Genomic DNA, 19180 nt, shown 5'->3' with positions numbered 1-19180 from the left:
AGAGCCCCCCACCCCCCTTTAAAAGGCTGCCTCACTGGTGCTTTTAATGGCACAGGCATTATCAGGTAAGGAGAAACTATAGGATCATCTCACTTGAAAAGACATTTTATTATCTCAACACTCAACCTTGCTAAATACTCTTAGTTAACTAGAAAAAGAAGAAAACTGTCCCAACATGATTGCTTCTTTGCCACAAACAACCAGCAACAGATATAAGAAGCCAAGGAGGCCTCCATCGGGAACACGGGTAGGTCACCTCTGTAATCTTTATTATTAAATGTTGTCTTTGAAGACCCAGTCCATAAAATAAGACGCAAAACAAACACAAGGCCTTGCTTCTGAAAAGAGGACTGATGTGCCTCTCTATCACCAGCCAGCACAGGCGGAGTGGGGCTTTGACAGGAAAAGCACGTGGCCCTCCCGCTGGCTGCCTGTGGGGAACGTCAGGCTGGCTCAGCCTCTGTGCTCAGAATGCACCCTGCTGTCCACACCTGCCGCTGGAGAGGAAAGCAGGAGCCAATGCCCCTCGATCCGCTGGAGACAACACCCCTAAAATACCAGAGAGTAGACAAGTAAAACATCAATAAAATGGCTGCATTTTAAAAGCAAAAGAATCCATCACGTGCCCATGTCACTAGTAGACCCAGTGGAAACTCAGGTGAGAATGCAGTCAACACAATATAGCCCTAATTTACATAAATAAAAGTATAGAAGGACATAAAATCCCAAAGTGACTTGGCTGGGTTGTGACTTCTATTCCCTTCATTTTTCATCATATTTTGATTGTACACAAAGATGCATTGCTTACAAAGAAGTGTACAACTACAATATCAGAATTAAGATCTTCCCAATATTACCAGCTATGATACAGAATGGAGAACATTCCCTTCATTCTAACAAAAAAAAAAAGCCCACAAAATACCTAGAAATACACTATGAAAAGGAGCAAGCTGGGCATGTGTGAAGGAAATAATTAATGGCACACAAAAAGATTTAAATAAATGTGGAGCTCTATTATATTCCCAGATAAATAAAGACAAACTATTTAAGAGGCACAGTCTTCCCAAATTAACCCATTGATTTGAAACAAATCCAATAAAAATCCAAATGCAATTTTTAGAATTTGATAAAATGATTCTGAAAAAAATTTTCATTAACTTCCCACAATGAAAATATGTTTCCTTTTATAGTCAGAGATTACCTTTTTCAAAAGTCCTTTTGAAAAGAATGTTTCCTTTCCTTTTTTTCCTTCCTCTGAATTTACAGGTTGATGTGATTGAGTGGAATGGAATTCAAGATGTGAATTTCCTTCCTGGCCCCTCTGATTTAGCACGTGGTGCTTCAAGTACTAGTGGGGGCTGCTCAGACAACCTGCTGATCAGACGTTAAGGGACTTTCACACGTGGAGAGCTGGCACTCGACCACGGACACGTTGGCACACAATTGATGTTATCTTACATAAATTATAGTCCAAACAACCGTTGTGCAACTGTAGTCAAAGGGGAGGAAAGTCTCCCACCCCACGTTCCAAGCAATGGATTGGTGAAGTGTCCCCTGAGGAAGCAGTGAAGCAGGGCCAGGCACCGTCCTTGTCAGGGGCCACCAGACGGGAGACTGCTCCAGGGCACCAGCCTTTGAAATGATGGTCAATATGAGCTAATAATAAGCCAGCAATTTGGCCAAAGGAGTAGCCAGCAGGCATTGGTTGCCAGGGCACCCTCCTTCTCCTCGATGCACTATAAATGCCTTCCTCGGGAGCATCCTCTCCAGCTGGCCGTGGAACCTGAGATGCCATGGCCGTGCTTGGCATCAGCATCGCGCTGCTGGTGTGGGCTGCCACCCTCCTGCTCATCTCCATCTGGAAGCAGATCTACAGCGGCTGGAAACTGCCCCCCGGCCCTTTTCCACTCCCCATCATTGGGAATATTTTCCAGTTGGACTTGAAGAATATTCCTAAGTCCTATACCAGGGTAAGGAAAGATTTGTTGGTTTGAGGGAAAAAAGTCAGGAATTAGACCTGATACATGTGTATTCAGCTCATTGTCAGACTGTTTTTATTCAGTACTAGCCTGATGGGAATTACCTGAATTAATAGCAGCATCTAGAGGTGGTGGGCATGGAAGCAAGCCTTCAGAGTGGCACTGGCCATGGCACAGCCCTGCACATGCCTGCTTGTGCCAGCGTTGCCTGCTTTGCTGTTGGGTTGGCTCTGGGTGGCCGGTGTAGCTGAGGCTGTGGCCACTTGTCAGCTGGTATGGAAGGACAGAGGTGCACTCTGGCTAAATGCCAACTTAGAACTGTCTGATGCCAAAAGAACGGACAGAAAGTTAAGCATTTGTCCACCCCATTGGCGCCAGTGTAATAACAGCACTCGTCTAGGACTGTTGTGAAGACTGGGTGGGTTAACCACTCAAAAGACTAGACGAGTTGGGAGTCTATTAAATGAGTCAGTAAAAGAGCACTGTCAGCCACAGAGTGGGCACTCCGTGCGTGCTGTCACAGGGAACGCTGACGGTACGGTGCTGCACAGGGATGACCGATGGCTCAGGTCCTCCTGCAGTGCCTGTAGCCCTGGACCTCGACTGGGGAAAGCGGACAGTGAGGGCGAGTGGGACCGAGTCCGAGTGCCTGCGCAGGTGGTGTCCAGGCTGGGAGGGAGTCGACCTGACTGGGTGTCCACCCAGCTCAAAGCTGCTCCAGGACCCACAGATATGTCCCCAGTGATCTACACCCAAAAAGTCATTCTCCAGAATACTTCCAAGCGAAATTATCCTTTCTAACAAAGATGGCAAGACAGAGCTATACAACTGTGCTAGACAATAATATCAAACACGAAATGCCAATAATAATAAAAAAAAAAAAATAGGCAAAGGACACGTTTTTAAACTGTCTTTTTGCGAAGCTGTGTCTTCCACCCACCCGTTCTGGGCAAGTGTGGGAGAGGCTGCTAGCGCCGGTGCCCTTTTCCCAGGGGTTGTTCCGAGCTCGCTGCCCGGACCCGGACCAGGGTGCTTGGTGCACGCTGGCGCACGTGCTCTGGAATGGGGAGAACAGATCCCTCCCGCTGGGCGCGCTCCCCGCAGGCTCAAGGCATCTTGCTGGGGTGGACGGGGTCTTTTCCCAAACCCCTCTGGGCTCTGTTCAACAACAGCTTCGGGGGAGGAAGGGCTCGGGGGTATTCTGAAGAACAAACCCGCAGTTTCCCGAACTCCTGCTGCTTGGTGGGTCTCCGCAGCTCGCAGCGCGATACGGGCCGGTGTTCACGTTGTACCTGGGCTCCCGGCGCGTCGTGGTCGTGCACGGATACAAGGCCGTGAAGGAAGTGCTGCTGGAGCACAAAAACGAGTTTTCTGGCAGAGGAGAGATCTCCGTGTTCGAGGCCCACAAGAATGCTGGTGAGTCGCCCTTCTGGTATAGACGTGGGACGGATACCCACTCCAGGGTCGGGGGCCTGCTTACATTCCAAAACAGCAAAATAGGAGCAGCAGTCAAAAAAGCAGAAATGTGAAGAGACCTAACCTCAGGTGACGATTCATGCATTTATTTGTTTGTTCATTATTCAACAAGTATGTTAATGAAAGCTAGTTTGTGAGACTCATGCTGTGTGCTCAAAAATGAATGACACAGAGTTGTGGATGGTGGGCCAAAAACTAAATGAATGACGCAAATTCCTGACATCAGGGCATCCACTCTGATCAGAAGACAGGCACGTTAAAGAGAAACACAACAGTCAGTTGCTCCTGAGGCAGAGACGCCCCTTTTCCCCTCCACCTTCCAGCCCCTCCAGGTCTCTTCCTTGGTTGCTCTCCCCACTGCACAACCCTTCTGGGCTTGGTGACTGCAGCAGCTGAAGTGCTGGAAACTGTGCCAGTGGCGGGGACTTCGGTGTCTAGAGGCTTTCATGAGCTCTGCTCCTTTTCTGCAGAGGAGCCTCCGGTATCCCACCTGGGGATGTTCTGACAGCAGGTAGCAGGGGCAGGTGTGGTGAGGACAGACTCCAGTTCAGAATGCGGACTTCTATGCAACCCTGTCTTCTCTTCCCTCCTCTTTGCTTCCTGCCTCCAAGTCCAGAGTCTTGGGTTTAGCTTATCTGAAACACACCTGTCACCTCCCACGGGAGAGAGGGCTAGGGTCTGGGGATCTGTCTGCTCTTTATCTGAGCAGCTTTCCCCAAGCTCCTGACTTCAGCTTCATGGAGCCTTCACCCCCTGCGATGTCATGGAATCTGTGGGGTGGACTTGCTTAGTGAGGGGCTCCCCACCTTCAGCTCTCAGCTCCAAAAGCCAGTGTTATGCATGGCTCTCCGATTTCCAGCCTATGAGTCTGTAGTTGTATCATGTACCATCCATGGCATCTGATGTCTCCCTCTTGGATATGCTGAACTTGTTCTACTTCTTTGGGGGGGTGTCCAAAGTAAACTCTACCATCTCAACACATTGTCACGAACACAAGAGAAGCTTTACTGGAGGAGGGTGCCAGGAATTCTGAGGTCAAAGAGCACCGGGCTTGGCTCCAGGGAACCTGCATTTGCCACCTGCAGATCCATTCGCAGAAGTCCCGAATGCAGCTGGGCGGGCGTCAGAATTCAGACCCCACAGGTTGGGCTCCCACCTGATGTCTCTGAAGTCCTACTTTTATATGTCCCACACAGCCCCGCTGATGCACCTGCTTCCCCGGGAAAAACAATGTGTGTTCACTATCGGTATAATCTTGAGCATGGGCTGCATGCTAACATGCCACAGGAATTGCATCATTTCAGGAAATCTTTATAAAACTCTGAGGGGGCCCATTATTATCTCCATTTCACCCTCTGGGATCTCTCTCTATTCTTTCCTTCTTCCCTCCTACCAAATTTTTCCCAATCACATTTTTTAATTGTTTGGCCTTCCCCACCCCTGTTGCTCTCCTCTTCACCTGATTTTTGGGGTGGTCCACACTGTGGTCTCACAGTTCCTCTAGCCCCCAGGGCTTCAGGCACAGCTGGGACACTCTCCTGGTCCCTCTCACCTCCCTATCTCGTACTTCTGTATCCTGTGTCCTTTTACCTCTTCCAGTGAACTTCTGAAGTCAGCACTGCTCCAGGCAGGGCCCAGTCCCCACTGTCCCCCAACCCTACTCCCTCCTTGGAGGTTGTCAGCTTATCCCATGGAAACACCCAAGTTTTGTCCATCTCTCATGTGGGTTTCTCTCTGGGTCTAGAAAGCCATGCATCAACGTCCACACAGCATGTGTACATCGTGAGTGATGCTGAATCCAGGACCCCCCCAAAGTCAGTCACTCCACTGTGTCTTACACTTGGTGAAGGGCACCTCTCCATGAATTATCCTTGGGACTACTCACCCTTCACAAGGCACCCAATCCGTGCCCATGTCCCATCAATTCTACCTCTCTGTCCACCTGCCCTTGTCTCCACGGCAATCACCTTCTCTTTGGCACCACTTTCCTCCTCAGGGCGTCCGTCCACTCACATCATTCTTTCAGACTCCAGCCCAGCCTGCCAAGCACTCTCCTCCTGCCCGTTTCTCCTTCTGCTCCTCCCCTGGCCCTCTCAAACCTGGCCAGACTTCTGTCTGGGCTCTAGAAGGCCCCTGCCCATCCCTCCTCGGCCCTCCCTGAAGCAAGTGCCTCTGGCTTCCCTCCACAGCACAGCACCCACCGTGGAGCAATCATAGGTGAGCTGGGACAGGTGGACCCAGGTGAGGTGACTGAGAAGGATGCTGACCTCATTGTGGGTTTGTTGGCCAGATGGGAGAATGGAGGAGGGTTAGGATCAGGGTCAGGGTCAGGGTCAGGGTTAGCACACCATCACAATAGCCCAAGGCAGGTGGATGAGGTCTGGCCAGGGAGAGCTGTGGTCCAAGGAAGAGATGGCATGTGAGCTGTTTGTAAGTGTTTGTAAGGGAGGCTTCTCGGTCTTCGGGGAGACAACAGAATGAGGAAACAGACCGAGAAGACTCTAAGATTCCCTTCTTGGGCAAACTGAAAATTGTAGTTAGCTGAGATAGGGGTGGAAGAATGTGATATTTTTAAATTTTAAAAAGAGTTTAGTTTTGGTTCTGTTGGTTCCAAATGTCTTCATGTTCCCAAAAGGTGGCTGGACAGGTGTCTCTAAGGCTCAGGTCAGAGGTTTAGGGGAGTGAGGGGAAGTTGTGGTAGAAACAGTGAGGGGGGAGGAGAGAAGGGGGCAGGACAGGGTTTGACAACCAAGAAGCATGTAAACAGGAAACTTGCTTTAGTTTTTCCAAATCGAACGCTCTGCACAATCAGGGAATTGTGTCACCACTCAGATTTTAGTGAAGACACTTTCTGTGAAAGGCAGAAGTCTGTTAGTTGAGGTGTTTATAGTGTGAGACTTAAAAATCAATGTGAATAAAATGGCTTTTCGAGTATTTTGTCAATGAAAAGGAAAGAGGTGTGAGGCTTTCCTTGCAAACGGAGGCAGTGGTCAGGTGTGGGTTTTATTTAGCATGGGGAAGACTCAAGGAAAAGTGGAAGAAGAAAGAAAATAGATTGGCAGCATGAAGAAGAGGCTCCTATCGACGGTGCAGGACGAGCCCTGTTGGGCGTGAGGATGGGGAGCTCTGAAGGGACCCTGCAGAACCCTCACCGCGCCGCTGGCCAGCCGCCCCCTCCCCACCCCCGCATTCCTTTTCTCTTTCTGTCTGGTCAGTTCTCCCCTCACTTCCCTCCACGCCTACAAATCATCAGGAACCACCAGGCGAGGTCAGAGGACACTGAGTGTCTGAAGTAACTCCTGTACTGTTTCTTCTGTCCTTAGGAGTCATCTTCAATAATGGGCCAACCTGGAAAGACACACGGCGGTTTTCCCTGACAACGCTCCGCGACTATGGGATGGGGAAAGACGGCAACGAGGCCCGGATCCAGCGGGAGGCCCACTTCCTGCTGGAGGAGCTCAGGAAGACCCACGGTGAGCACCTGCGGGGCCGCCGCCCCAGGGGCTCCCGGGCAAAGGGACCAGCGAGGCGTGGAGAGAATCATGTGAATTCAGCAGAGATTTTAATATGATTAAATTTCCTGCTCTACATTCCCGTGGAGCAAGAGGGACTATCAAATGTTTAATTATCGTATTCCAAATAACTTTGTAAAGAAAACCCAGATAGAACAAAAAAATTCATTATCTTATTGAATTATTACGATTTTCAATGTGTTTTCCCTCTGGCAGAAAATGTAAACAGGCATTGATAACCGGCAGGAGGCTGAGTCGGGGGGTGGGGAAGGCCATGAGGCCTCGGGGTTGGGAGGATTGGGAGCTCCCACGCTTTTCGTACCCCTCAATTGCTCTGACACCCCAGCTTTTAGCACACTGACACCTCACTTTGTGCATCCCCGCGTCCATCGCTCTGACACCCACCTGTCCCCCAGGCCAGCCCTTCGACCCCACCTTCCTCGTTGGCGGAGGGCCCTGCAATGTCATCTCCGACATCCTGTTCCGCCGGCGCTTTGACTACAACGATGAAACGTGCGTGAGGATGATGACCCTGTTCAATGAGAACTTCTACCTACTGAGCACTCCCTGGCTCCAGGTAAAGTCATTTCTCTCCCTTTTTACTAACCTCACTGATCTTCAATCGCATACTTTACATTCAGAAACGGAGGGAAAGGAAAATTCCGATTGTGTAGGAGAGGACCATGAGAGCCAGAGAAGGGAAACGTGCCCGGGATGTCCTACTAGAGAGCCCAAATATTCCTTCTAGAGCCATCGCCAGGCCCTTTGCTAACCTGAGATACTTAAGGTCGTGCCCTAGACCGCCCTCAGGGGAGCAGAGGCCAAGCCTAGAGGTGCGTATTTTCACTACAGAAGGCACGCCACCTTATAGAGTAATCCGGAAGGATCCTATTGACAGAATATTCTGGATGATTCCATCCATGACAGTCATAAATTCGGGTTGTGGCAAAAGTTATTAGAGAACTCAGTGCACAAAAGTATCTTGCACCCAGAAAAATATATATAGTGAGATAACTCTATCTCTGTCTCTATCTATGTCTTTAGTTTTACAATAATTTTTCAAGCTACCTACGCTATCTGCCTGGAAGCCATAGGAAACTAATGAAAAATGTGTCTGAAATAAAAGAGTATTCACTTGAACAAGCAAAGGAGCACCTTAAGACTCTGGACCCCAACTGTCCTCGAGATTTCACTGATTGCCTGCTCATCCAAATGGAAAAGGTACTGGGGGGCCCAGTGCCTCACAGACTGGCTGCCTTGAGCTCAGTTAGCTGGGCATGGGGGTGGGGAGCAACACGTTCCCTCATGTCCCCCTCACTGTCTGGTGTCCACACTGCCCATATTGGTTCCATTTTGGGGCATTTGCCTCTGGCTTCAGCACGATCCCACCCCCACAAGCTCCTCTCTCTGGCAGCCCAGGCCTGCAGCCGGCCTCAGGTGTCCCCTCAGAGTGTGCTTGGGGAGGCCTCCAGGCACAGCTGGCCCCAGGGGGACAGGATCATGGGCCCCCAGACAGTCTCCAAGCCATGGTCTAACCATTTCTGGATGTCTGACTCTGGTCTTCTGTGTCTCGTCTGAGGAGTGGTCCTCAGCACCCCACACCCCATTGTGCCAGATTCCATGGTTTTGGCTCCATATGATTTGGTCCATCTCTGGACAGCCTGCCATCTTGCAGCACTTTCTTCTCTTTAGTGTCACTGTGGTTCTCAAAGCAAAGTGTGATTGCCCTGATAACTGCCCCAGGCTGCCAGGGTCTGCCATGGCTCCACCCCTCATGGCTTCCCCCCTCGCCTGGCTTGCTAGTGAATTCCTGCCTCCTGGACCCCCAGCACAAGGGCTCCAGTCTGGCCCCTGTGACTCTGAGGGTCGCTAGCCAGGACCCCACAGCATGACCCAGGCTTGGCTGACCCTGCCCTGAGCAGCAGGAGGTCACAGCAGTGACAGTCTGACCCAAGGCCAGCAGCTGAGAGGCACAGGTGTCTGCAGCAGCCTCCAGGCCAGACCTCAGCACTATGGAGGAGCATGCAGAGCCCCATGGCCTGGGCAAGGAGCCCTGTCCTGGCCTTGACAGTTTTCTGAGAGCCTCAGTTTCCCAAACTGTGAGAGGAGATGACGGTGTCTCTATCGGCTCCGAATGGGTTTGATGGGATAACAGCAGGTGCAGGCTGGCGTCTCCTTTCTCCCACAGAGCCAGGAGCATGGGCAGGCTCTCTTTTTGCTGAAGAGGTCACTTGTTGCTTCTCATCCCCCGGAAGACACTCTTCTTACAGAGTCTCTGTCTGTCCCGAATGTCCACAGGAGAAGCAAAGTGCAGAACCTGGGTTCACGCTGGACAATGTCGCCGTGACCGTGGCCGACATGTTCTTTGCGGGGACAGAGACTACCAGCACCACCCTGAGATACGGGCTCCTGATTCTCATGAAGTACCCCGAAATCGAAGGTACGCCTGAGCCGTGTAGCCCCAGCCCAGCTGGCGATCCACCTGGAGGGTCTCAGGCTTCAGCTTTCCATCTACACAGCGGGGCTCACTGGGATGGACTGTGCGGCAGAGGGGCAGGGTGCCCACTTCCCTCTGATTCTTCCCCGGTTGCAGAAAAGAAAGCTCAGCACCCTTCTCCACCAGGGCCCAGAGAGCAAGAAGTCTGCATTCTGCTCCATAGTAGACCTATTTGTGATGGTACAAAGTGTTCTGCCTGCCCTGGTGAGGCATGGCCTTCTTGGCTGAGGAGAGCAGAGGAGTGAGGCCCTCCTGCCACCTCATAGCAGACTGGAAACACGGGGTCTGAAAGTGGAAGCCCAAGAGGGAAGCAAGCCAAGGCTCCCTGCTGCTCTTTCCTTGGGGCTCCACTCCACAGCACCTGGGGCAGGTGGGACTCGGGGTGCCCTGGAGAGGGAGGTGTGGAGCTTCTGAGTCTACATGTGCAGAAGTCATGCTGAGAAACACCCCTTGGGCACAGGTAGTGGTGCTACATGGGGCACCAACTCCCAAACCTGCCAATCAGCACCAACCCTGAGGAAGAGAGGAAGCAGACGCATGTTTGGGGACCACTGCCCAAGGAGCCCCTGCCTGTCACTGGGTGGGTGCAGAGTGGGCACAGTCCCTGCCCCTAGAGCCCACGGCCTGCCCAGCTTGCACCATTGTCTACAGCAGCCCAGACAACAACCGCTGCTGCTCCATTAGTAATCCATCCCGCTGTGTGCCCTTTAGTGCATCACATCCTTCAAGCTCACCAGCTCCTGAGGCATAGATGCAATAGGATGATGAGTAATTTCCCCAGGAACGTGGGCTAAGGGACCTTCCAAGGTTCAGACCCAGGTCTGTCTCCAAAGCCTCTGCTTTCTCTATTCAGGGGGAAGGAGTCCAGAGTCCAGGAGGGAAGCTTTTTATGGGTCAGAGAACTTTTGACCATGGGGAGCCATAGTGAACTTCAAACATTTATTAAATTACTAGTTATGAGGAATTTCCAACATAGAGAAAAAGACAGAAAATAAACATGACTGGCATCTACACACCTGTTGCCTAATTTAATGCATATTAACATTTTGCCATATTTGCTTCAGGGATCTTAAAAGAAAACATGGTACAGGGCCAGCCAAAGCCCCACCTCCTCATGCCTTCCTGTCTTTCCTCCCCAGAGAGGACAGCATCTCAGGATTGGGGTCACCATGCATGACTTCATATGTTTTATTTAACATTTTTTTAAATATCTGCATACAATTCAAATTATTCTATGTGTTCTAAAATTTTACCTGGGTACCATACTGTATATAACTTTTGCAATTTATTATAAAGGCCCATAGGAAATTTCAAACCTAGTTCATCAAATTAGATCATGCATGTCTGGTTCCACTCTGTCATTCTCCTTCATACTTCTGAGAGGCACACAATAAACCAGATTGAGGTAGTAATTAAAATAGGACTTTATCTCCAAGAGAAATTTCCAAAACCTTCCAGTCATTCTCTGAGCCTGGGATAAAGAAAAGACCAGGATTAGTCATGATCAGCTAAGATAACGTATATCAAAACACTCTGTAGACTGTAAAGAACCTCACAGAGCTTAGCTCTGACTGGTATTTGTAGAGAGTATCCAATGATCAGAGTACCTGGAGCACTATGAAATGCTGCTTAGAGTTGGGTGAATGGGTGAGTGGATGGGTACAAGGATGGATGGATGCTGGATGCATAGATGAATGGATGGATGGACAGATGGATGGATGGATGGATAGATGGGTGAGTGGATGGATGATTGGATACATAGATGGGTGGGTGGATGGATGGATGGAAGGATGATTGGATGCATAGATGGTGGATAGATGGGTGGATGGGTGGATGTATGGGTGGATGGATAGATGGGTGAGTGGATGGATGATCAGATACATAGATGGTAGATAGATGGGTGGGTGGGTGGGTGGATGATTGGATGCATAGATGGGTGGGTGGATGGATGGATGGAAGGATGATTGGATGCATAGATGGTGGATAGATGGGTGGGTGGGTGGATGATCAGATACATAGATGGTAGATAGATGGGTGGGTGGGTGGGTGGATGATTGGATGCATAGATGGGTGGATGGGTGGGCAGATGTCCAGCCAGTCTGGGGTCAATTCTTTGAACTTATCCTATTCAAATCTTGGCAGAGAAGCTTCATAAAGAAATTGACAGGGTGATTGGACCAACCCGAATCCCTGCCTTCAAGGACAGACTAGAGATGCCCTACATGGATGCCGTAGTGCATGAGATTCAGCGATTCATCAGCCTTGTGCCTTCTAACCTGCCCCATGAAGCAACACGGGACGTGGAGTTCAGAGGATACGTCATCCCAAAGGTCAGATGTGCAGCCTGGAGTCCATGCCACAAACACCCTCCTATCAGTGCTTCAGATGAAAGCCCACATTTTAATAACTTGACCAGCTGAGATGGGCTTTGTTCTTTCTAGGGCACCGTAGTAATTCCAACTCTGGACTCCCTCTTGTATGACAACCAAGAATTCCCTGATCCAGAGAAGTTCAAACCGGAGCACTTTCTGAATGAAAATGGAAAGTTCAAGTACAGTGACTTCTTCAGACCATTTTCTGCAGGTAAGAAGAATTTAGATGTGGCATCTTCCCCCAGGAGCTGTCTCCTGCACTCCTCATGTCTACCCACGTGTACCCTGTGTCATGCCAGATAAGCATCAACATTCTTAGCCCCATCACATCCCTTGTTTTTATTTGCAACATGACAGAAACATTGTGACCTCTCTATATGGAAAGGTTAGATGACCGCTTTTCATTCAAAAGTCCTGGGAATGAGATGTTGTAGATTAATTATTTTTTCCCAAACAGTGGACACTTATCTCATTCAGTGCTAGAAACCCGTTTCAACTTTAACAAGACCTACTAAAAATCTTTCAAAACCATATTACCTAATTCTCCATAATTTTAAAGTAGGCTTACTAGACAAAATCTAACTTTTGGCTTCCTGGACTCATCGTGGGGAACATCAGCCTTCCCTGGGCTGTGACTGACGTGGCAGTGCCCGCCTGGGCTCCTGCCCCAGGGCCTTACCTCAGGCATTGGTGCAACGGAACATCGTGCAACCACTTTGATGACTTAATTGAACACCTCATGTACGAATGTTAGCTTCTAACCCAAGAGAGGCTCCACTTCTTCTCTGGAGAGCATCATTGGGCAGCATCTTCTTCGCTGCACAGAGAACATTTTATCACCTTTACACATGCTTTTGCTGTTGTGTTCAGGATGACTGAGGTTACAGGAAGGCCAATCCCTGAGTAAATCAATGTTCCTGATATTCTTATACAGCATTACTTAAATACACCTTATGCTTCCTTTGATAAGCAGAAAGGATTAAATTCTGCTTTCTGGTGGCAATTGACCCACAGTGTCTGCCTGTCTGCTCTCTCTCTGCCTTCTCACTTTTGACAGTGTGGTCTCTCTGGGACTCCCCCAGCAACTCATCAGAACTCTTGTTACTCCTAGGAAAACGGGTGTGTGCTGGAGAAGGCCTGGCTCGCATGGAATTGTTCCTATTTTTGTCTGCCATTTTGCAGCATTTTAATTTGAAGTCTCTTGTTGACCCCAAGGATATTGATCTCACCCCTGTTACAATTGGATTTGGCAACATCCCACCACATTACAAGCTCTGTGTCATTCCCCGCTCATGAGGTTGAAGAAGACACGCTCCGAACAGCCACAGGCCTTTGACAGCCCCCAGGAGCCGTCCTGCTCCCAGCCACACTACCCACCTTATGGGAGACTCTCCCCCGCCACTCAGCTTTTGTGAGGACAGTTAATGCTCATTTGAAAGCAAAGTTCAAAAAAGAGTTTTTTAATGAACTAAACCAACTGTGAATTGATTTGAGTCTATATTGGAGTTTCTAGAAACAATAGCAACTACAAATATTTAACACTGTAAGTTAAACTAAACTCTTCTGGAAAAAAAAATAGACCTAGTCACCAGAGTCAATATTTATTATAAATGATTAGCACAAAGGAGACAGGACAGTATTTTGTAGGCTGGAATGAGGAGAATAAATAGACTTTGGCCCGACTTATTAGCCTTGCTAAAAACACCCCCCCCCACCATCTTGTCTTAGAATGTAAAGTTTTTTGTTCACTACAAACATTGTTCTGTGCTAAAATATATCTGAAAAGTCAACACAGTCAGGCTTTTTTTTGTTATTATCTCTTAATATTAAAATGTGACTTTGTATCTGGAAGTAGAAATTCTAAGCACAAAGGGGACCCTTGTGTAGAACGAGACAGAAACAGTGAAAGCATCAGATCTGCCCAGTGAGCTGAATGTTGACACTGAAATGGAAGGAGAGCCGGAGCAGGGGTAGACACCCAGCAAGCCCCATCTGCCCAGTCTCAGCCTCCTCGTCCGTGTGATGCGGGGGCTGCGGACCCCTTGTGCAAAGAGGGTGAGGCTGATTGAACAGGCAGACAAACCCCTCAGAACATTGCCGTCTCACTGCACTTTCTATATAAGTGTTCCTTAATAAAATGAGTCATATTTTCATTTTGGCTGATGTTGTGGATAGGAATCGGCTCAGAAGAAAGCCCCACATGTATCCTAATGTGTTTCCTTTGTAACTTGGTGGATTTGGGGAGGTGGGTTAGGAAGGGGGCTTGGTGTAGGGATGAGTGAAAACAGTACCTCGAAGCGTGTGCCACCCCCTTGAGAGCAATACGAGGGGTCATCCTGTTTGTGACTGGGTTTCAGACAGCCCCGGGAAGAAATACTGATCCTGAGGCCATCCCAGAATCTCAGGGCTACCCTCTGTATGAGTTCATTTTGCTGCTGCAACAAGTTACCACCGACTCAGTGGCTTAAAACAACACAAATGCCTTGTCTCACTGTTTCTGGAGGTCAGAGTCCTAAAATCCAGGCATTGGCATAGCTGCATTCCTTCCGGAGGCTCCAGGGGAGAATCCGTCTTCCTGCCTTTTCCAGCTTCCAGAGTCCACTGCCATCCTCCACCTTCAAAGCCAGCAGTGCAGCATCCCTGAATATCTCTCTGATTGTGATCTTCTCACCTCCCTTTTCCTTTCTAAGGACCCGTGTGAGCACATCGGGTTCACCTGGATAATCCAGGATCATCTCCCACCTCGAGGTCCTCAGTTCATCACATCTGCAAAGCCCCTTTGCCATGTGAGGTGACACACACCCCAACTCTGGGGATGGGACCTGGATATCGCTGGGGGCCATTATCCCACCACTCTCCACCTCATCCACCTTGGAGCACTGCCGAAAACCAGCAAATTCACGGACGGCAAATCAATGAGATGGAGAGTTGCAGCAGCCCACACGCCGAAAGGCGTGTGTCATTCTCACCATCCCACTTACAGAATGCTTATCCTACATCCAGCAGAAAAATACAAGAAATTGTCTTTTCATTTGCTTTAGGGCAGAGAGCTTTCAGTTTGAGAGAATTCTCTAGGCAAATTCCAAAGTACCTAATACCGATGGAAGCATGTTTGTAGGGAGCGTGGGAGCCTCTTGAGGGCTGTTTAACCACTCAGCACAACAGCATCTGGCTACCAGCAGTCTTGGACTGACTTCCTGCTCAGCACATTCCGAAACCCGTATTCATGGTGCAGTTTCTCAAGCTGCAGCTACTAGATGTCCTGCTGTCTCCCTGAGTGTGAGCAATGATCCAAAGGTAATACTATTTTGGAAAAGTAGTCCAACCTTAAAAGTACACTCTCTACTGATCTAAACCACACTTGACAGACAGGAGGAAAAGGGGCCTGTAGGAGTGGGTGGACAAAGAAGAGGAAGGAACCCTTTCCTCGGTGTTGGGAAGTGGCCAGAGAAATGTGGTGGCACACTGGCCTCAACCCACCGAGCAGTTTATATTCAAATCCCCAGCCCAGAATCCACTTCCAGGGGGCAGCTGGGTGATTCCGCCTTCCAACTCAGTGACAAAAAGGTGCCCTCAGCCTCTCGTTTGTGCTATTATCCCCACAATTGCCCAGACAGAACTTCAGAGTAGCCTTGGTTCTCTCTCCTCTTACTACACATGGTTAAGGGCATCGTAAATCCCATAACCGCCCCATGCAGTGCACTGTTGTAGGTCTACCCGGGTGGCAGCAGCCCCTAGTGCCGTCACGCAGGAGCCTCGTGAGGACGTTGGCACAAAGAAGCCTCTCAACAGCGATGACTTCTCACACCTGCTCTGCTTCGTCCTCTTCTTGCAGAAATTAACATTAAATACCGTTGTAAAACTCATTTTCCTGAAGAACAGTTCAGGTCCAGTCACTTCCTGGACAGATGCCTTTAAAATCCCACACTGGGTGTAGAATAAAACTCAAACCCTACGGGCAGAACTCAAAGACTCCAATGTTCTGTTTTTTGGTTGTTGTTGTTATTTTTTGAGAGGAGGAAACTTCACTGAAGTGTGATTTTTAAAATTCATCAATTCTAAATGTATAATTTGATGATGTTTCATGAATGTATAACTACCACAATCAAGACACAGAATATTTCCATGACCTCAAAGATTTCCATCCTGTCCCTTTGTGGCCAAGCCCCTTCCCCATTCTCAGGCCTTGACCATTGATTGGATTTTTGTTCCTATAGCTTTGCCTTTTCAAAAATGTTACATAAATGGAGTCATAAATTATGTGGTTTTTTGTGTTTGAATTCTTTCACTTAGCATAAGTGATTTTCACCCATGTGTTGTGTGTATTAATATTTCATTTATTTGTATTGCTGAATAGTATTCCATTGTTTGAGTATACCATAATTTGTCTGGAACACTTGAATTTTTGTCAAGTTTTATCTATTGTGAATAAAGGTGCTATATACATTCACAGGTAAACCTTTGGGTGGGCATGTGTTTATTACTCTTAAGAAAATACCCAGGAATAAAATTATTGAGATGAATGGGAAATATATGTTAAATTTTTAAGAATGTTGCATTCCCATCAGCAATATGAGAGCTCCAGTTGCCCCACATCCTTGTCACACTTGGTATTCTCAGTCTTTTTAATTTTAGCTATTCTAGTAGATGCATGGCATAATTTGCATCTAGTAGGTGTATGGTTCTAATTTGCATTTCCCTAATGACTACTGATGTTGTACATCTTTTCTTGTGCTTATTTGCTATCCATATATCTTCTTTGTTGAAGTGTCTATTTAAATCATTTGCCCATTTTCTATTGAGATTGTTCACATACCATACAATTATCCAAAGATCCAAAGTATACAATTACTTGCCCATGGTACTATCATACAGCTGTGCATCCATCACCCCAATTAATTTTTTTTCAATTTTTAGAACACTTTCTTTACTCCAGAAAAGAAATAAAGACACACAAAAAAAAGGAAACTCAAATCCTCCCATACCCCTAAACAACCCCCTCCATTATTGATTCGTAGTATTGGTATAGTACATTCTTTCATTTGATGAAAGAATGTTAAAATACTACAAATCATAGTATATAGTTTGTAATAAGTATATTTTTTCCTATATGCCCCTCTATTACTGATTTCTAGTTATAGTGTCATACATTTGTTCTAGTTCATGAGAGAGATTTCTAATATTTGTATAGTTAATCATGGACATTGCCCATCACAAGATTCACTGTTTTATACTTTCCTATCTTTTAACCTCCAACTTTCCTTCTGGGGTCATATGTGAAACTGAGCTTCCCATTTCCACCACATTCACACACCATTCAGCACTGTTAGTTATTCTCACAATGTGCTACCATCACCTCTGTCCATTTCCAAACGTTTAAGTTCACCCTAGTTGAACATTCTGCTCATCATAAGCAACCACTCTCCATTCTTTAGCCTTGTTCAATATCCTTATAACTTATATTTCATGTCTATGAGTTTACATATTCTAGTTCATATCAGTGAGACCCTGCAATGTTTGCCCTTATGTGTCTGGCTTATTTCACTCAACATAGTGCCTTCAAGGTTTCTTCATCAACCCATTTTTTTTAAGATGGTTTTTGTTCACACAGCATACATTCTGTCCTAAGTAAACAATCGTTGGTTCCTTGTATAGTCATGTATTTATGTATTCAACACCATTGCCACTATCTATATAAGGACATCTCCATTTCTTCCACAAAGGAGGAGGAAGAGTCAAAGAAGGTAGAGAGACAAGAGAAAAAGAAAAAAGAAAGAGAGAAAAAAATAAGACAAAACATGACAGCTAGGAGGCAACAAAAGGAAAGACAGCATTAAACTAAAGTAGAATAAAGAGTCAGACAACATCACCAATGCCAAGAGTCCCATACCTTTCCCCTGTGTCCCTCCCCCCGTATGCATTTAGCTTTGGTATATTGCCTATGTTATATTAAAGAAAGAATACAATGTTTCTTTTAACTATACTCTCTAGTTTGCATTGATTGTATTTTTTCCCCAATCCCACCCCATTTTTAACACCTTGCAATGTTGGCATTCATTTGTTCTACCTCATGTAAAAACATATTTATACCTTTTATCACAATTGTTGAGCACCCTAGGTTTGACTGAGTTATACAGTCCCCATCTTTATCTTTCCTCTTTCCTTCTGGTGTCCCACATGCTCCTAGCCTTCCTCTTTCAACCATACTCACAGTCATCTTTGTTCAGTATACCTACATTGCTGTGCTACTATCTCCAAAAATTGTCTTCCAAACCTCTCACTCCTGTCTTTTCCTTTCTGTCTGCAGTACTCCCTTTAGTGTTTCCTACAGAGCAGGTATTTTGTTTACAAACTCTGTCATTGTCAGAGAATATTTTAAGCTATCCCTCATAATTGAAGGACAGCTTTGCCAGATACAGGATTCTTGATTGGTGGTTTTTCTCTTTCAGTATCTTAAATCTATCACTCTTCCTTCTTGCCTCCATTGTTTCTACTGAGAAATCCATGCATAGTCTGATTAAGCTTCCTTTGTATGTGATGGATCACTTTTCTCTTGCTCCTTTCAGGATTCTCTTTGTCTTCAATGTTTGACAATCTGATTATTAAGTGTCTTGGCATAGGCCTATTCAGATCTATTCTGTGTGGGGTATGCTGCACTTCTTGGAACTATAATTTTATGTCTTTCGTAAGAGATGGGAAATGTTCATTGATTATTTCCTCTATTATTGCTTCTGCCCCTTTTCCCTTCTCTTCTCCTTCTGGGACACCCATGACACATACATTCCTGTATTTCATTTTGTCCTTAAGTTCCTGGAGACATTGCTCATATTTTTCCATTCTTTTCTCCATCTGTTCTTTTGTGTGTAGGCTTTCAGGTGGCTTGTTCTCCAGTTCCTGAGTGTTTTCTTCTGCCTCTTGAGATCTGCTGTTGTATGTTTCCATTGTGTCTATTGTCTCTTGTGTTGCACCTTTCATTTCCATAGATTCTGCCAGTTGTTTTCTCAAATTTTCAATTTCAACACATCCAGTGTTTTCATTTTATGCTTCATCTCTTTTGCCATATCTTCCCTAAACTTTTTGAACTGATTTAGCATTAGTTGTTTAAATTCCTGTATCTCAGTTGAAGTGGAAGTTTGTTCCTTTGACTGGGCAATAACTTCATTTTTCTTAGTGTAGATTGTAGTTTTCTGTTGTCTACATATCTGGTTTCCTTGGTTACCCCAGTCAGGTTTTCCCAGACCAGAATGGGCTCAGGTCTAGAAATAAGCAATAGTATCCAGTTTCCCTGAGGGTGTCTCAGAAGATTGATACACACTGTGAGGCCTCAAGTCACTGTGCTTTTCT

At 47.0% G+C, this 19180-nt stretch overlaps 1 protein-coding gene and 1 long non-coding RNA gene across 3 annotated transcripts; one reads left to right on the top strand and one right to left on the bottom strand.

The window, feature by feature from the left end:
* Nucleotides 1–235: 235 nt before the first annotated feature.
* Nucleotides 236–1337, bottom strand: LOC119530989. The gene is made up of 2 exons (XR_005216159.1): nt 1202–1337; nt 236–549 (listed from the first exon to the last, which is right to left on the bottom strand). It is a non-coding gene; the product is annotated as an uncharacterized LOC119530989 (long non-coding RNA).
* A 422-nt stretch (nt 1338–1759) lies between these two features.
* LOC119530981 (cytochrome P450 2E1-like) lies at nt 1760–16096 on the top strand. Of its 2 annotated transcripts, none has more exons than XM_037831629.1 (9): nt 1760–1970; nt 3236–3395; nt 6779–6928; nt 7384–7544; nt 8012–8188; nt 9266–9407; nt 11607–11794; nt 11906–12047; nt 14527–16096. In XM_037831629.1, the coding sequence occupies exons 1-9, from the start codon at nt 1794–1796 to the stop codon at nt 14535–14537; spliced, it is 1308 nt and encodes a 435-aa protein (XP_037687557.1). In that variant the 5' UTR covers nt 1760–1793; the 3' UTR covers nt 14538–16096. The 2 variants fall into 2 exon arrangements, with proteins under 2 accessions (XP_037687557.1, XP_037687556.1); XM_037831628.1 differs by lacking the exon at nt 14527–16096 and adding an exon at nt 12948–13989 and having other exon boundaries at nt 1763–1970.
* The last annotated feature ends 3084 nt before the right edge of the window (nt 16097–19180 follow it).

Source organism: Choloepus didactylus, chromosome 4, assembly GCF_015220235.1.
Source record: "Choloepus didactylus isolate mChoDid1 chromosome 4, mChoDid1.pri, whole genome shotgun sequence".
Lineage (NCBI taxonomy): Eukaryota > Metazoa > Chordata > Mammalia > Pilosa > Megalonychidae > Choloepus > Choloepus didactylus.
Note: the sequence above shows the minus strand (reverse complement) of the source record. Positions and strands in the feature narration are given on the sequence as shown.

Excerpts from the sequence above, each read along its gene's own strand:
- LOC119530981 (XM_037831628.1), top strand. The coding sequence starts at position 1,794 with ATGGCCGTGCTTGGCATCAGCATCGCGCTGCTGGTGTGGGCTGCCACC. Across the intron at positions 7,545-8,011 it reads TGAGCACTCCCTGGCTCCAG|TTTTACAATAATTTTTCAAG; the intron begins GTAAAGTCATTT and ends CTATGTCTTTAG. Across the intron at positions 12,048-12,947 it reads CTTCAGACCATTTTCTGCAG|GAAAACGGGTGTGTGCTGGA; the intron begins GTAAGAAGAATT and ends TGTTACTCCTAG.